Source organism: Sphaerodactylus townsendi, linkage group LG12, assembly GCF_021028975.2.
Source record: "Sphaerodactylus townsendi isolate TG3544 linkage group LG12, MPM_Stown_v2.3, whole genome shotgun sequence".
In the NCBI taxonomy this organism is placed as follows: domain Eukaryota; kingdom Metazoa; phylum Chordata; class Lepidosauria; order Squamata; family Sphaerodactylidae; genus Sphaerodactylus; species Sphaerodactylus townsendi.
This window is the reverse complement of record NC_059436.1, coordinates 44,644,959-44,663,048: the sequence shown is the minus strand read 5'-3', so window position 1 is coordinate 44,663,048 and position 18,090 is coordinate 44,644,959. Positions and strand designations below refer to the sequence as shown.

Here is an 18,090-nt window from a genome sequence, read left to right as displayed (position 1 = left end):
TTTACCCAAACACACATGAACCCACGCAATTGTGACCCTGAAAGTGCTGCCACCACGCTTCCTTCTCTCCATCTGTATTCCAAGCATTTTTTCCCCTTATCAGCTGCAAAAATTGTGTTTATCGTGTCTGACAGCTGCCACTGCTCCCTGCTCCCTGCACGCTTGAAAACTAGGTCAGACAAAACTGGGTGATTCACAGCCGTCAGGCAGGGAGTTCTAATCTGGACACGCAGCCCCCGAAAGAGAGTGACCTGCTTTATTCCAGTCTCCAGCCTGCCTGTCACCTCTTCCAGTCCCTACTACTGCCCTGTATCTCTGACCGTACATTAGCCTGCGTAGTAACAGGGAACCCAAGGAAGCCTCCACCCTACGTCAACGTGACCCACCACAAAGTTCAGACCTAGTCCTTAGGTGAGTTGGTGATTGGAGGAGACCACAACGCTCCGGTTCCCTTGGCACACAGCTTTTTTAGTGTGTTATTTCTTCCATTCTCTTCCACTCCTCTGCGCTGTTGGCATTTAGAGAACCACAATCTAGCATCTCAGCAGCGCAAGCAGATGGGCAGCTGACCTGCGTGCTTGCATTATGCTGCAGTTCGATGGTTCTGTTCAAGCTCTAAACTCCTTTATCTGTTGCCCTGAAATCCTAGACCGTGATGACAAGGGAAAGACAAGTGGGCTGGGGTGTGTGGGAGGAGTTTGCCTCCCCCGTGATCCATGCTCACTTGCTGTCCTTGTACGCATTGGAAACTGACTGAGTCTGACAAGCAGAACTTATCAGGTAGGGGGAAACAGCTGTGAGTCCTCGGGGGCCTGGGGCTGTCTGATTTAAAGCCACGGACTTGAGTATAACGCACTGGATTGTAGAATGATGCAAGCTCTCTGTGTGTGTTTGTGCTGCCAGCCATAGATGCATGCTCTGACATCGCAGAAAAGGTAAATAGAGGTTTCTCCCATTGACTGGAAAAAATCATCTTTTGTTCATACTGCTTAGTCCATTGTCAAGGTACACCGGCTTGGCATGCTTTGGAAATAATTCACTCCATGTGAAAGCAGTGGGAGAGCCACAGCACAAGCAGTGTAGTGCATGGGTATAGGAAACCACATCATGCGCAAAGCTCGTCTGTCTTATCTATTTTGGTAGGCACACTGTGGCAACTTCAGTTCCAGTCAGTTTCCCAAAGAATGCACACCAAGATGCAATCTTGGCATACAGTGAGCAGAAAGATGCAAGAGAGTGGGACTGAGTGGCGCAGAAATCATGTGTTTGTCAAAATGCAAAGGCTGATGAAATGCGGAGGGCTGTAAAGTGATGCGCAGCAGGGAGAAAGCAGACCTATCTCCTGTTTCACTCTAGAACTGGCAGTCGTCCAACGAAATGGATTGGCAGCTGATTCCAAGGGGAAGGACTTTAACACACAGTGTAGAACTGATTCGTGGAATTTGCTGCTGCACAGTGCAGCTGATGACTTGATGGCAGGAAGTGACCTCACAGGGGTTTCAAGGCAAGAGACTAACAGAATGATTGGCTCAAACCAAGCACTAGCCAGGGCTGACCCTGCTTAGCTTCCGAGGTCTACTGAGAAGGACCTAAGCCCGTGGTGGTGAACCTTTGGCACTCCAGATGTTGTGGACTACAATTCCCATCAGCCCCTGCCAGCATGGCCAATTGGCCATGCTAGCAGGGGCTGATGGGAATTGTAGTCCATAACATCTGGAGTGCCAAAGGTTCACCACCACTGACCTAAGCTGATCCAAGTTGAAGGTTTAGATTGCTTTAAAGGAGAAACAGATCCATGGAGGAGAGGACTGTCCAAGCCATGATGGTTCCATGTAATGTCCGCATTCATTGTGCCTTTGAACAGGCATTGCTGAAATGCAACAGTGCAGGAGGTGGCGGACTCTATGCCTTGCTTATGGTTGTCCAAGGACATCTGGTTGGTTATTCTTGGATTCTGGGCTGGGCTCACCTTTGTTCTGATCCAGCAGTTGAGGACACGTCTCCTGTTTCACTCTAGAACTGGCAGTCATCCAATCAAATGGATTGGCAGCTGATCCCAAGGGAAAAGACTTTAAAACACAGTGTAGAATTGATTCGTGGAATCTGTGCGACATCATGTGACTGATGACTTGACAGTGGAAAGATACCCCATAGGGGTTTCAAGGCAAGAGATGAACAGAATGGTTTGCTCTTACCTGCTTCTGCACAGCAACCCTGGACTTTCTTGGTGATCTTCCAAGGCCACTAGTCATAATGGTTCCATATAACGTCCACATTCATTGTATCTCTGTATAGCCGTTGCTGAAATGCAACAGTAAAGGAGCTGGTGGACTCATGCCTTCCTTGTGATTGTCCAAGGACATCTAATTGACTTCTCTTGGATTCTGGGCTAGGCACACCAGCAGTTGAGTTTTGCACCAGGCTGGTCTTTCTTCTTCCACCCCTTTCAATTCCTTCTCCAATAGGTTTGAAGATATTCATGGGGGGTAGTATTGGCTGTGTTTGATACCCTTGATTTTAAGGCATTAAGGGCTTTTGGTTTTTTTTTGAGGTTGTGGAAACTTACATCAGCTATTATTTTATTTCAGGATAATGTCCATGATGGTCAATTTCCTTGCTATAAGCCACCCTGAGCTCATTTGGGGAAAGGTCATCTAGAAGACAAAATAAATAAAATAAATAGTAAATAAAATTAGGTTCACATATTGCCAGACAGGAACCCAGAACGGATTCCAGATAGACTAAAAAGAAACTTTATTGCACAAGGCAGTATTTATTTACAGAATTTGCTGACACTAGATGTGGAAATGTCCACTGACTTAGACAATCAATCTTGGCTCTTCTTCCCTAGTCGGTTGAAGGACACCTTTGTCTGCCCTAAATTGGCCAAGATCCTATGAATGAGAATGGAGAGCTTTTGAGCCAGAAGCTCTCTGTTTAGATCTGTTCCCATTTGACATTCTAATGTGTACCTTCTGGGGTTTTGTACCACAATGCCTCATGGCATAACCTTATACGAACTGGCAGATATGATGAGATTTTCGGCTCGACAGCATCCACGCTGTGCCGCACTCCGTTGCTCTGGCCTCATTTTCCTGCTTATGACTCCTAGAAAAGAAATCTCACTGCAAAATTATAATGCTTCTTATCACCTTCTCAAGTTGCTAATGAAACAGCTTCTTTAAAAAAACTGTTTAAAAAAACCTGAACACAATACTTATTTCTATTTTCTTCCTCTTTGTGATTTGCTACTAGGTCTCCAGGTCATCTTCCCTCAGTACTTACAAGAAAAATTTGTGCAGTCAGCATTGAGTTACATCATGTGCAATGGGGAGGGAGAATATATATGCCAAGATAGCCAATGTGGTTGCCAGTGTGCAGAAGAATTCCCACAATGCAACTGTCCCATCACTGACATTCAGATCATGGAATATACATTGGCCAACATGGCAAAGACTTGGACAGAGGCCTACAAAGACCTGGAGAACTCAGGTAAATGACTCAGAAAGGTTTTCATGTATCTCAATTTTAAAAGAAAGGTAGAAAAACTAGACACCACTTCGAAATCTTTCCTTCTTGACTTGGGTGCCTGTGTTTCCACAGATGAATTTAAATCTTTCATGAAGAGGCTACCTAACAACCATTTCCTGACCATTGGGAGCATCCACCAGCACTGGGGAAATGACTGGGACCTCCAGAACCGCTACAAACTCCTGCAGAGCTCCATGGAGGCCCAGCGTCAGAAGATCCAGCGCACCGCCCGCAAGCTGTTTGGCCTAAGCGTCCGGTGTCGGCACAATCCGAACCACCAGCTGCCTAGAGAAAGGTATGAGGTCTTTAGCTTTTGGGGTAGGGGATCTCCAGCCGCTACCTGGAGGTAGTGTAGAGGTTAGTCTAGCATGGGCTAATGGTTAAGAGCAGTGGATTCTAATCTGGAGAAATAGATTTGATTCCCCACTCCTTCAAAAGCAGGGGACTCTTATTGGGTGAACTGGATTTGTTTCCCCGCTCCTCCACATGAAGACTGTTAGGTGACCTTGGGCCAGTCACAGTCCTTTGGAACTCTCTAAGCCCAACCTATCTCATATGCTTACACCTGCTAAAAGTGTGGCACAGGCCACTGGGCTTCATGAGTGCCTGCCTGGAGTTGTGGTTAGGAGCAGATGGACTCTAATCTGGAGAACTGAGTTTGATTCCTCACTCTACCACCAGAGTGGTGGACTCTAATCTGATGAATGGGATTTGTTCTCCTGCTCCAACTCATGAAGCCTGCTGACTGACCTTGGGCCATTCACAGTTCTTTCCAAACTCTCTTAACACCACCTACTTCACAAGGTGCCTGTTGCAGAGGAGAGGAAGGGAAGGAGTTTGTAAGCTGTTTTAAGACTCCTTACAGTTGAGGAAAGTGGGATATAAATCCAAACTCCTCTTCTTCCAAGGGGGGGGGGGCAGGATCACTGGAAATGTTATGCTTGTATTTGGCTTGCTGGGCCACCTCAAATCTCTGAAGCTGGCACAGCGGTGCCATGCCTGGATGCCACTCATTTATTCCCCCCCCCTTCCCTGTGAATTGGGCTGTTAGTATTGCAAAGAAGGGAAACTATCTTTGAAAATAGGATGCCTCCTTATTGTAAGATGTATCCAAGCCTCATAACGCATTATGAGCATTCACTATGTAGTTTCCCGTATCTCGCCGGTATTTTGTAGGACATATGTGCTCAATATTCATTGGGCGGTTGATTTTTGTTCATTTTTTTGGCTTCCATTTATTTTATCTTGTCTTTGTAATTTCCTTTCTTCTTCTTTGAATATAGGCTGTAAATGTATGCGTGGGTGGTGTAGACAGTGGTGGGATCCAAAAATTTTAGTAACAGGTTCCCATAGTGGGGGGATTTAAACAGTGGTGTAGTGCCAATGGGGCTGGGCAGGGAACGACGGGGGTGTGGCCGGGCATTTTGGGGGTGGGGCATTGCTGGGCAGGGCTGTGGCAAGGACGCAGCTGCTGCACCGGTCCTTGGGCAGGAACCGAATGCACGCAGGTGCAGGTTGCCACGCACGTCGGTGCACCTCCTGCTAGACTGCTTCAAGTTCTGTGCGCTACTGCTGAAAGGAGGGGTGTAGCTAAGGCAAAAATCACGTGGCAAAATCACCAATTAGTAACCCCCTCTCAGCACACACAAATAATTAGTAACCTACTCTCTGGAACCTGTGAGAACCTGCTGGATCCCACCTCTGGATATAGGCTGTAAATATTTGGGGAAAAACATTACAGAAAAAATACACCATTCGGGGAATGGGAACTGAGAGCATGAGACATCAGGTAGGATACTTTCTCTAGAGTTTTAAGACTTACGAGTAAATAAAGGAAGGGGAAAAAAATCACCCACTGTGAACTGCCCTATATTAGTCTGCTTTTATAGGCAGGCAAGGAGACAGCACGAGGCAGACTCCTTAACACAACAGATTACGTTTTCCCTAATGGGACAAACTTCCGAACATCAACCATGAAGCTAACGACATCTATTAAAACACAACCCCTACCCGGTGTTTCCATTGCTCACTGCAGGGTTCCAAGCTTGTGGTGGTGGGAAGCCAGGCTGTTCCTTTCCTAAAAGTGTCTACTTTGAAAGTACATCCTGGAAAGAGGAGGCCGTATTTCCCCTCTTCCATTATTCAGCATCATTAAATAAAGCCTCCGCCAAGAGCTCTCATGAGGGCAGTCAAGTCATGTCTCACTATACAACATCCAGCAGAAGTAGAGTTGTGTTGCCCACTCCATATTGGGAAATCCCTGGACATTTAAGGGTGGACCCTAGGGAGGGAGAGGGGAGGGACCTCAGAATGGGATAATAGAGTCCATCCTCCAAAGTAATCATTTTCTCCAATGAAAGGCCCTTTCCGCACGGGCCAAAAACAGCGCCCTGGAGATGGCAAAAACGCTGTCCCCAGGGAGGTGTTCGCATGGGGGCATATCTGCTTCACAGCCACGCCGCCCTCGCTCCTCCCGAGCGGCGCAACGCCACTGTTTCCCAACTCTCTCCCCGAGCGAGGTTTTTGGGAAACAGTGGCTTCTAACCGCTGCCGTGCGAACGGTCCCGGGGGGGTTGGGTCAGCGACCCAACCCCCAGCGTGGCCGTGCAGAAACAGCCTAAGTCTGGAGATCAGTTGTAATTCTTGGAGATCTCCAGGGACTGTGAAGGATGGGGTGTATCCCCAGGTAGCAGAGTTTACAAACACAAAGGAACATTGTAGGAACTCAGGCACACACAGCAGCTCAGCTTCACAGAAGTGGTCCCATGTTTATTGTTCACAGTTGTTGCTTGCTCAGACAAAGTGCCCCGCCAGACTGTGCGGAGACATATGTCACACGGAGGCAAGCACAGTTCAGTCTTATATACATTTCTCTGTCCAATCACAGCGCAGCTTCAGTTAAGCCCAGAATGAGGCTGGGTCATATGACAACTGTCAACTAGTTTTTTGCTGATCAGACACCAGTTTGACAGTGCTCTGACAGGGACTCCCTCTCAGACTGCTCAATACAAAACTATTCCCTGCACACAGAAAACAAGCACATCAAGGAGAAGGTTCAGCCGGAATCCTTCTCCCTGGCATGCTACTTTTCTATGTGAAATGCATTCCTTTCAGTGGAGGCCGATTCAGTCATGTGAGCTCTCACTTGAAGTCAGGGATGATAGTGTTTATTCATACCAATAGGGTTCCACAAGGACTTGCAGGGGCATTTCATTTCACCCTGTTCTTCTTCTTCTTCTTCTTCTTCTTCTTCTTCTTCTTCTTCTTCTTCTTCTTCTTCTTCTTCTTCTTCTTCTTCTTCTTCTTCTTCTTCTTCTTCTTCTTCTTCATCATCATCATCACTGTAATTGTTATTGTTATACCCATCTCAGGCCGGCTAACAACATTTAAAACTATACAAAAATTAAAATCCCTAAAACGGATAAAACATTTTTCTAACAACGGCCACACCAACTGTATAATTTCTCAGTGATTGAGAGAAAGAGGTGAAAGATGTCAAGCAACAGATGGGGACGATGATAGGGAAGGGGGGGGACCAAGATGGAAAATCATGGCTGCCTCAACCATATGCCTGGTGGTCTTACAAGCCCTGTGGAATTGTCTTTCTCTTCCCTGAAAGACCCGCAGCCTTCCCCCCCCTGTTCTTGTTTCTTACTCTCCTTTCCACCTACCAGCTAATCTACCTTTGAACTGCTTTTCCTCTCTTCTGCTTTCTCTTCTTCTCTCTCCCAGGCAGTCTCTGCCTACGAAAACAAATCTTCAGCAATTTCCCAACGCAGAGCTGGCAACTTTAGTGGCAGCCTAGCTACAAGCTGACCACTTCCATGAGAATCTAAGCCCAGGCAGCTTTGGCTTCCGTTGTTTGCTTCTAGTATGCTAATGCCAACGGGTGAAATTTTGTGTCATGGTGACTTGCCGGAGCCTTTCCTTTCCTTTCAATCACAGATGCTGCTTTGTTGTGGCAGTGAGCAAAAGAGCCGTTTAACTCTTACCTCCCTAGCCAATTCCTTCTGAAAATGACACCTGCAGGTCATGCCCCGCACCCCAAGAAGGAAGATTTTATCTGCCAGGGTAAAATTAGCTGGGGGAGGCATTGTGGAATTTGAACACCCCTGTTTTGTTGTTGTTCGTTTGTTGTTTCTTTTTGCCTTGTGGGGACCCAAATCAACTTTCGACATCATACTCCTGTCCTCGGGGCTGGAGCGAGGGGGAACTGCGCCCTGGGCATGCATGCGCCCTGCACCCCTACCATGGCCCCGCCCACCCATGCCCCAGAATGCCCCTGCCACACCACACCCCGGAACGCCCCCGCCATGTCTCCGTGCCAGGTGTGTCATGCACCCCCCCTTGGCACTGTGCCATTGCCTGTCCTCTATTTGATCATCCCATCAACAATCCTATGAAGCAGGTTTAACTGGGTGTGACTGAACCAGTCAACTTCCATAAATGAATGGAGATGTGAAGCTGGGTTTCTGGACTCCTAGTCTGACACTCTAACCACTACACAGCTCTGACTAGATCACCCAGATCACTCCTCTCCTCCCACCAAGAAACAAAAATTCTGCATGAGAGAATGTGATGCATGAGAGAATAAACAATGCTCAGGTATTAGACTTACAAGTTGTTTTATCCTAAGGTCTGCACTGGCCCTTTCTGCAAAAATCTCCAAAAAGATTTGTAAAACATTTGCAATCCCCCCTTTTGTTCGAAATCGAAATGATTCCTGGCCACCATTGCATGCCCCCCCTTTTTAGTTCTGTCTTGCATCGATGCTTCATTCTATAATCCTTGTATACTCGGTGCTTCGAAGATTGCCCCCCACCCAAAGAAAACAAATAAATAGGCAAGGGGGAACTGAGCAAGCTCAGAAATGGAATTGAGGAGGAAATTCAGGGAAATGGGGACCAGTGGGAAACATCGTCAATAGATCACACAGAAACTGAAGACATTTTCAAAACGTTTCAGCCACAGAAGCCTTTTAAAGGGGATTCACTTAAAATGTTTTGTGGCTGGAAATAAAATGTCTAAAGATAAAATCCATGGGGTGTAGTCTTACAGCAACGGAGACAGCATGTCATTTCAGCCAGTGAGAAGTGCAGGGGGCAACTCTGCCGTCCCGTTTCTCCCCAAGCCCTTTTATTGACAGTTTACAAGAGGAAAAACAAACAAGGCAGGCAGGCAGGCAGGCAGGCAGGGGAAACACAATACAATGGACAGGGCAAAGAGCACGGGGTATGAGCAGAGGATTTGGTATTTGCACGTACACACATTGGAGCCAGAGGGTCTGCAATGTCAACAGTTTTCTCCGAAACCACATTTGGGAAGGAAAGGTTAGTTGTACGTGAGAGGCCCTTTTCCAAGCAGAATGGCTGCCGTACTCAGGAGCCTCCCGGGCGCTGTGCCCCCCAACAATGGGGAACTCCATGGAGGAAGCATTTCATTCTTTAAAAAACATATTTTATTTGGTTTTACAAGAGACATATACTCACTGAAGTGTGATTGAATACAATGGAATACTATATCTTTTTCATTAGCTAATTGTTACAGCTCTAGGATAAACAGGATGTATCATATCTGTTATATTTTTAAAAATTACATAAGTGAATAATTGTTGTTTCAAGGATACCTATTTTGAACTTCAATTTATAAATGTGTTACATAAATATAAAAGTATGTACAACTGAATGAATAATATAACATATCAACTTTTGTAAGTCATAAAACAGTGATAAAAGATTTAGAGAACCATAAAAGGGATTCTGTATACAACTGTGCTAAAATAAATACAATCTATGTAGGTAGTATTAGGGTAAGGTGACCAGATGGTCACCTTTGTGATCCAGGATGGGAAGCGGCCGCGCCCTGTGACAGGGCGGCAAACGGCAAGCCCCAGAAGGCCATGCGCTCCTGCGGCTGGGCGCACGGGAGGCTGCCGCACTGCCTTGCGCCCCCAAGGCGTGCAGCAGCCTCCCAAAAATCGGGACAATTTGTAGAACCCGTGGGACGCGGGACAAATTGTCTAAAGGCGTGACGGTCCCGCCAAAAGCGGAACGGCTGGTCAGCCTATAGTAGGGTTCTGTTTTGGGCGTCAAAGTTGTACAGGTATTTTAGTAACGGATCCCACACTTGATCGAAACATTTTATTTCTTACCTCAAATTGTTTTAAATGAATTGTGCGGGAAAGCCCATAGTCTCTAACAGTCCTTCTCTCTCCTCTCCCGCTTCTAACTATTCAGAATTTCACAGGGATTGTGAGAGGGAGGGCAAAATATTCATTTTCAAGGTTAATTATTTTTTATCATCAGCATTCCCTTTCTGAAGAGTGTTCCCTATCTTGCCCGTTTATTAAGTTGCTGTAAACAAACCTGACTTCTGAAGAGGAAGCAGGGTGCGGAGAAGGTAGGGGAGAAACCATACATATATTATTTTTGATTCATCAGCTTAGAAATAAGAGCCTCGGAAGAGGCACCTAGCGTATCTCCAGCCAAGCATACTCTTCTAAAGCTTTTAGATAAATATGTCTTTAGCATTTCACTTCTATTAGGGGAAAAAAAAGAATAAAAGCCAACCAGGCAGAAAGAAAATCTCCGGCGAGCGTTATCGAAATCTGGGTGAAATGGGACGAAATACGGGATGGCAGCTGGGTTTTTAAATGAGTGATGTGCCTGGTTTGTTTAAGTCAACACCACCAGGCGTATTAGAATTTTTTTCCTTGTGTTTGTCATTCTGCATTTGTAGCAACATGGTGGGGGTGGAAAACAGCTGGGTAAAGACAAATCTTGCAGTCCAGACTGCTTTGACCTAAAAAACCTGTGTTGGAGTCTACTCAAAAGACTCACAAAAAATGCTTCCTTCCGAAATCCAATCACCTGATGAGCTTGAACGAAGGATGAACATTCTGTTCCCTTATGGTTCCAGGATTTCACTCTGCGCTGTGCTTCTGTCCTCCTTAATTTGTTTCTAAATTTAATGCTGGAGTTGGAGTATGTGCCACTGACTTCAGCTCATGTGTCCTTCTTTGTTACAGAGGCACACACAGACACACACACACAATGATAACACTATTCAGGAACATGATCTTGCATGTTGGAATCAAACTGGGATTCTTTTGTGTGTGGTGTTTTACCACTGCTCAAACACATTGCAAAAACAAACACATTGCAAAAACAGCAGTGGCGTAGGAGGTTAAGAGCTCGTGTATCTAATCTGGACGAACCGGGTTTGATTCCCAGCTCTGCCGCCTGAGCTGTGAAGGCTTATCTGGGGAATTCAGATTAGCCTGCACACTCCCACACACGCCAGCTGGGTGACCTTGGGCTAGTCACAGCTTCTCGGAGCTCTCTCAGCCCCACCCACCTCACAGGGTGTTTGTTGTGAGGGGGGAAGGGCAAGGAGATTGTAAGCCCCTTTGAGTCTCCTGCCGGAGAGAAAGGGGGGATATAAATCCAAACTCTTCTTCTTCTTCTATATATGGAAAAGAATCTTGATACCGCTGTCACATCATGGCTGCTTTTTAGCAAAGTTTACCAATGTATACACATACATTGGTGAAAAAAAAGACTTGGGGAAAAGATTAAATGAACTGAGATAACAAGTAGCTGCATGACATAAATACGCAAAGCTCCACAAAAAGAATGAAAATAAAAATGGAATAATGGAGGATCAATTCCCCTGCAAATGTAAGAGCACAGAATACAGAACTACAAAATCCAGGAAGGGATTCATATTTTTTAAAGGTTATTTATCTGCACACCTATTTATAATCCAGTTCTCAATAACTTCAGCAAGAAAGCAGATAATAAATAATAACATCTGTTTAAAAACAGACCTGTAAGCCACAGTAAAGAGGAGAAGAATGTTAGAAGTATCAGTACTGTTCTTCAGGATCCATTTATTAGTTTGAATTAAACAGAGGCAGATAAGGAATTGAAACTGGCAAATGTGGAGGTTTTCGATGACACCCGAGCAGTTTAGCCAGGGTCACCCAAAGAAAGAGAACTGCATCACACAAAATGGCAAAATTGAAAGATGAAAAAGCAGCAATCTGGAGAAAATGTAGGGTAAAAAATGTAGGGCGGTGACTGATTTACACATTGGGTGTGCCTACCATGTGTCCCATAATGTTTGAGTATTTTCTTTAGTAATGAGCCAGTGGGGAATGGAACTCAAGTATTGATCTTATAAATTATGGGCTGTAGCACCTGGTGTTGCTATTAATTATGTAACATGCATAGCACACGGCTAGGAAGCTGGCTCAAAAGTGGTACAGAGAAGAGGATACTCCAGTGCTCATATTACAAGGGCATGCTTTAATTTCTGTGGCACCCAGAGGTTCTGGAGGCTCTTGGGCATCGGCAACTGCCCAAAGATGCAGCTTTATGAGTCTGAATGAAATTGGCAGATAAGGAATGGAAGCTAGTTGATGCAGGAGTGGTTTTTTAATGGCATCACAGCAGTTTAGCTAAACCTCAGCCCCTCGCCCTGGCTGTTTCCTCTCCTCACTGCTGTTTACTAAAATGGCCAAAATCAGTGGAATGAAGGAATAAAGTGTGTAGATTTTATTAAGAACCAAGAAACCAAGGAGATGAGGACAGAGTCCCACAAATTGGACTGTTCCCATTTTATTATTATTATATTATTTTATTATTATAATGGCAAGCAGCATTATAGACAATGCTGCTTTATGCTGAATCAGATAATTGATCCAAACGGTTTAATATTGTCTAATGTCAGAATCCCAAAAACTGCAACAAACTCATGTAGAAGAACAGTAGTTTATTGATAATGAGGATCTTCCCTGGCTAAAGCCAGAACTGGGATTTGCCCGCGCAAACCCCTATAGTTAAAGCAGGGTGCACCCCCCCATCGTGGGAATGCCCGCCAAAAGAACTGCAAATGAGATAACAGTGAAGACAGCCAGGCACTGACCTTGGGCAGCACCTGGTACTATATAGCATCACACAAAAGACAGAGAAAAGTCAGTTAGAAATGCAATTAACCCATTCCACCACCCACAACAGCCAGAAAGCAGCAAAAGCAAACCCCAGAATAAACAGGTCTCCCGACAGTCTACCCCAACTAGCAGCAGCTCTCCAAAACCTGAAGAAGAGAAAAAAGCACATTTCCCTTCATTGCAATGTGAATTCTGCCATGTATTAAAAGTTGGGTTTTTCTGCATGCTGAGAATGTGTTGTGTGGCTGAGTCATTCTCCTTCCTGTTAGCTTCCTTGAGCCATGATTGGTCCCCCCAAATACCAACCTGCTAGCAGCTTCACCTGATTTTTATGAGCAAAGGATGTTAGGAGGCATGTGCCATGGATGCCGCACAAACAAAACAGTTCCTTGGGGAGTGATTGAGTGACAGAATGTAATCTCTCCCGCCATAATCCTTCCACCACCCACTGCCCAACCTCGGTCACCACTGGAGGTCTGATGTCTGATGCGAGAGCTTCCTGCATATACCTAGCATGAAATTAAAGCTAGGACAGCCCCATACAGAGGCAATTTGGGCTGTGTGAAAGCCACGGTGGAGACAGCGGCATTTAATATGTGCCACCAGCTTTGAAAAGATGGAGTGGTTATATTAACTGAGATTCTCTGTCCCATTCACAAAGGCCTAATAGAAACGGTATGTTCTATATTCAATTATAGCCGAAAGGAACATGTTGACACTCAGCTGCCCTTCCGGAAATGAAGCAGAATAGGGCTGAATGCGGAAAGAGAATGGTGTGTTCAGCCAATTTTAATGGTTTCGAAAGGTGTGAGTCCAAATTTATAAAGCTCCCTCCCTCCCCTCCTTTTTTATTGCACCTGTGATTTTTTGTTTGCAAAACAAGCACAGCAAATGAAGTCAATTTAAAAAAAGAGAGAGGGGGGGGTGACTCCAGTGAAAATGGAGTTTAATGCAGATTATGTTTTGTTGCACTGACCTGTTTGTGTGATTTCTGAATGGGTGGTGATGCGTGGTTTGCTGCAGGGCAGGCTGCTAAATTGTGGGAATGAGAGATTTAAAAGCTGAGTAATGGAAGGGTGTGTGGTTTCCCCCCTCCTCCCCCACCTTCTTCTCAGAAATGTGAGGGCGGCTGATGAAAAGAACAGAGATGGAAATAAGACCCCCCCCCCTTGAGCAGTTCTACAGAATCTGTAAAATGGGGGTGTTTCACCAGGCCCCCCACCTTTAACCTTATCTTTATTTACTTTGGTTTCTATTATCTTATTGTAATTGGTCTGGGTTTTTTTAAGTTCTTTCCTTCTGTTCCCCTTTCTTGATTGTCACCTGGATGGACATTTTAATTATTTAACTGGGGTGATTTTAAATTCTATATGAACTATTGATAACATATCTTTTAAAAAAACTGTTAATCACCCTGAGCCTTGGTTGGGAAATGGCAGGATAAGTATCTAAATAATAATACTAATACTGCTGCTGCTGCTGCTGCTGCTGCTGCTGCTGCTGCTGCTGCTGCTGCTGCTGCTGCTGCTGCTGCTGCTGCTGCTACTACTACTACTACTTCTACTACTACTACTACTACTACTACTAATAATAATAATAATAATATCATTTTGGAATTGAAATTCAGCAACTATGGCAGAAACTAGCTGAGGTCATCCCAGTGGTAATCTGCAGCCGGGGCATCATTCCAAAAACACTAGGGCTGTACTTGAAACATCTACAAATTGACAAAATCAACATCTGTCTGATTCAAAAGGCAGCCCTGCTGGGATCTACACAAATACTACACCAATGCTTTACAATGTCCTAGACCTCTGGATGGGGCACGAATTGTAACAAAAGCTAAAGAACTGACAACTATGATATTAAACAAAATAGCAACTACAGCAACAACAACATCATCAGATGTTTAAAATAATAGGATCTAAGTATTTGCAGAAATCAACTAGAGTTGTACATAAAGTGAATCTAGCACTATCAACACCATTTACCGTAATCCTATGACACTATGGTCTCTCTCTCTCTCTGAGGCCCTTTCTACATGGGCCAATTAAACCGGGATGACACTGGTAAAAAAACCCAGGTTGGGGGAGAACTTTGCATAGATCCCGATCCTAGTACGGATCCGCTCCACGTTTTCCCCCCTGGGTTTCCCTCCTGGGTTTCCCTCCACATTTTCCACCCAGGGTTTTCGACAATCACATTATGTGCGATTCTTTTGTTTTAATGTGGTCTGCAGCCGAGCAAACCACAGTCTCCCATTCCTTGGTTGCTAGGGTTACCTGGAGGATGCATACTGCAACTGTTGCATGAGAAAGTCATGCTCCATTGCCTTGTGGATCATTTCTCAATTCCTGTGGAGAGGAGTGTCTGTGGGGAGGGGTCTATGGGAAGTAAATCCCCTTCTGTTTCCCCCCTCTCTTTAATCTAACGGTTCTCAAAAGTACATTCCATGAGATGGAGGTCACTGGCCCCAAATGTGTCTGATTTGTATTGCAGAGAGAAAAAGCAGTAGATTACCAGACCTTGTTCCGAGATTCTACAGTTTATGATACTTAAATGTAGGGGAAGAAAGGCAATTAAAATTGGGGGAGAGGGTGAAAATTAACTAGATGTCTATGTATGGAGACCACCAAGAAATCTAGGGTTATTATTCAGAAGCAGGCCATGGCAAGCCATCTCTCAACACTTCTTGCCTTGAAAACCTTCTGGTGTTGTGACAAATCTTCTGCAACTTGATAGCACAAACATGAACATACACCAAAAAGATAAGAAGATGATGTTGAAAACACATAGAGAAGGAGAGAGGTTTTCCACCTTTCATAATGTACAGACTTAATCAACTGGCAGGCAAAAGGAAACATTTCTTCACACTGTGCAGAATTATTCTGCGGCTGCTGCTTGTTACAGGGGTGGCCACTGGCTTAGAGGGTTCTAGAGGGAGGTTAGGTGATATCAGTGGTGGGATCCAAAAATTTTAATAACAGGTTGCCATGGTGGTGGGATTCAAACTGTGGCGTAGCGCCAATGGAGCTGGATGGGGCACGACGGGACGTGACCAGACTTTCTGGGGGCGGGGCATTCCTGGGAGGGGCTGTGGCAAGGATGCAGCCGCTGCGCCGGTCCTTGGGCAGGAAACGAATGCATGCAGGCGCAGGCTGCCACGCACGCCGGTGCACCTCCTGCTAGACTGCTTCAAGTTCTGCACTACTGTGAGAGAAGGGGCGTAACTAAGGCACAAATCATGTGGCAAAATCACCAATTAGTAACCTCCTCTCGGCACACACAAATAATTAGTAACCTACTCTCGGGAACCTTTGAGAACCTGCTGGATCCCACCTCTGGGTGATATCATGAAAGGGATGAGGTCTGCCCATGGTTACTAACCTTGTTGGTTAAATGAAACTTCCATGTTCAGTGCCATTGATATGAACTGCTGAAAGGTGTACAACAGGGGAGAGCCGTTGACCCTCCAGAGCTGCCAGGCTGGCGACAGGTAAAGGAGGCTGGAATGGATGCTCTTTGTGTCCTGTGATCACCCTCCTTGGGTTCTCCTGATAATGTTCTTGTGTTCTTGTAATAACAGTTAGTAGCCTTCTTGTAATAACAGTTGGTAGCCTTAAAACTTAGCATGGTTGCCTGGGGCTCCTACCTTTAGGAATGCATACCTTATTTCCCTTTGCTTCTTCTTTGCAGGACAATACAGCAATGGCTGTCCCGTGTCCAGTCCCTGCTCTACTGCAATGAGAACGGGTTCTGGGGGACCTTCCTGGAAAGCCAGCGTAGCTGTGTCTGCCATGGAAGCACCAGCCTTTGCCAGCGGCCCATCCCGTGTATCATCGGGGGCAACAACAGCTGTGCCATGTGCAGCCTGGCCAACATCTCCCTCTGCGGCTCCTGCAACAAGGGCTACCGTCTCTCGCGAGGTCGGTGCGAGCCGCAGAACGTGGACTCGGAGCGCAGCGAGCAGTTCATCAGCTTTGAGACGGACTTGGACTTCCAGGACCTGGAGCTAAAGTACCTGCTACAAAAGATGGACTCCCGCCTGTACGTCCACACCACTTTCATCAGCAACGAGATCCGCTTGGACACGTTCTTTGACCCCCGATGGCGCAAGCGCATGTCCCTCACCTTGAAGAGCAACAAGAACCGGATGGACTTCATCCACATGGTGATTGGTATCTCCATGCGCATCTGCCAGATGCGCAACAGCAGTTTGGATCCCATGTTCTTTGTCTACGTCAACCCTTTCAGCGGGAGCCACTCTGAGGGCTGGAACATGCCCTTTGGCGAGTATGGCTATCCGCGCTGGGAGAAAATCCGCCTGCAAAACAGTCAGTGCTATAACTGGACCCTTCTGCTGGGAAACCGGTGGAAAACCTTTTTTGAGACTGTCCACATCTATCTACGCAGCCGAACTCGGCTGCCCTCCCTGATGCGCAACGACACCGGCCAAGGGCCGGTGGACCTTTCCGACCCCAGCAAGCGCCAGTTCTACATCAAGATCTCAGACATTCAGGTGTTTGGGTACAGCTTGCGCTTCAATGCGGATCTGCTGCGCAGCGCAGTGCAACAGGTCAACCAGTCGTACACGCAAGGCGGGCAGTTCTATTCCTCCTCCTCGGTCATGCTCTTGCTATTGGATATACGGGACCGAATCAATCGACTGGCGCCTCCCGTAGCCCCGGGGAAGCCCCAGCTGGATCTCTTCTCCTGTATGCTGAAGCACCGCCTGAAACTGACCAACAGCGAGATCATCCGCGTGAACCATGCCCTGGATCTGTACAACACCGAAATACTCAAACAGTCGGATCAGATGACAGCCAAACTCTGCTAACCCAGACTTTTATGTACTTGGTGACTCACCTTTTTGCTGTAAAAACAAAACAAAAAAAGAAAGAAAAGAGAGATTTAAAAAAATATGAAAAATTTGTAAAATGTAATTAATATACAGAGTGGGGAGAGAAGTCTGCATTTGTTGGGAAATGAAGAGAGTGCCATTCAAGCAGCTGTGTAAAACTGTCGGGCATGTTGGCTATTTCTATACCCATAAAACAGGGTCAGAACATGACATTCCTCTGGGGTGTTGCTTGGAAGGATTCTGTGATAGTCTACAGGAGTGGGAAAAATACAAGGGATGCAGAAGTGGTTTCTTTTTTTAAAAAAATAGATTTCCTGTATTTAATTGTAACGATTTCAGCTATGCAGGTGCCAAAAAAAAGAAGGATCAGAGAGAGTGAGAAACAGAAAGAGTTCTGTGTACATGTACAAAGAGCTGCCATGTCTCCTGATGGGTGACAATGGCCAAAGATAAAAAGGTATTTCTTTTGTCAAGTGTTACAGCAGCTTTATTCTGACTCATTCGCTCGCCCTTTATTGAACTTGGTCACTGAAAGATATGACAGCAGCCCTCTGAGAACCTTTTTCCCCCTTAAAGCTTTTCCCAGATGAAAATAGGTTGGGTTTAAATGACAGAAGAGGTTATACATTATCAGTGGGGCAAACACCAAATAGAGCCAATCATCTCTTGGGGTTCCTTCCTTCCTCACGGCAGCAGAAAGGTTTTGGACAAGCTTTTGTTGAAATTTTTGATTATGGCATGCAAG

At 45.7% G+C, this 18,090-nt stretch overlaps 1 protein-coding gene across 1 annotated transcript in view; it reads left to right on the top strand.

The window, feature by feature from the left end:
• Window positions 1–17,818, top strand: part of BRINP1 (BMP/retinoic acid inducible neural specific 1) — a 113,671-nt gene extending 95,853 nt beyond the window's left edge. The window contains exons 5-7 of the mRNA XM_048512839.1: window positions 3,256–3,492; window positions 3,604–3,826; window positions 16,181–17,818. Coding sequence (XP_048368796.1) covers window positions 3,256–3,492; window positions 3,604–3,826; window positions 16,181–17,321 — 1,601 coding nt within the window. The 3' untranslated portion in view covers window positions 17,322–17,818. The remainder of the gene's footprint in view (window positions 1–3,255; window positions 3,493–3,603; window positions 3,827–16,180) is intronic.
• The last annotated feature ends 272 nt before the right edge of the window (window positions 17,819–18,090 follow it).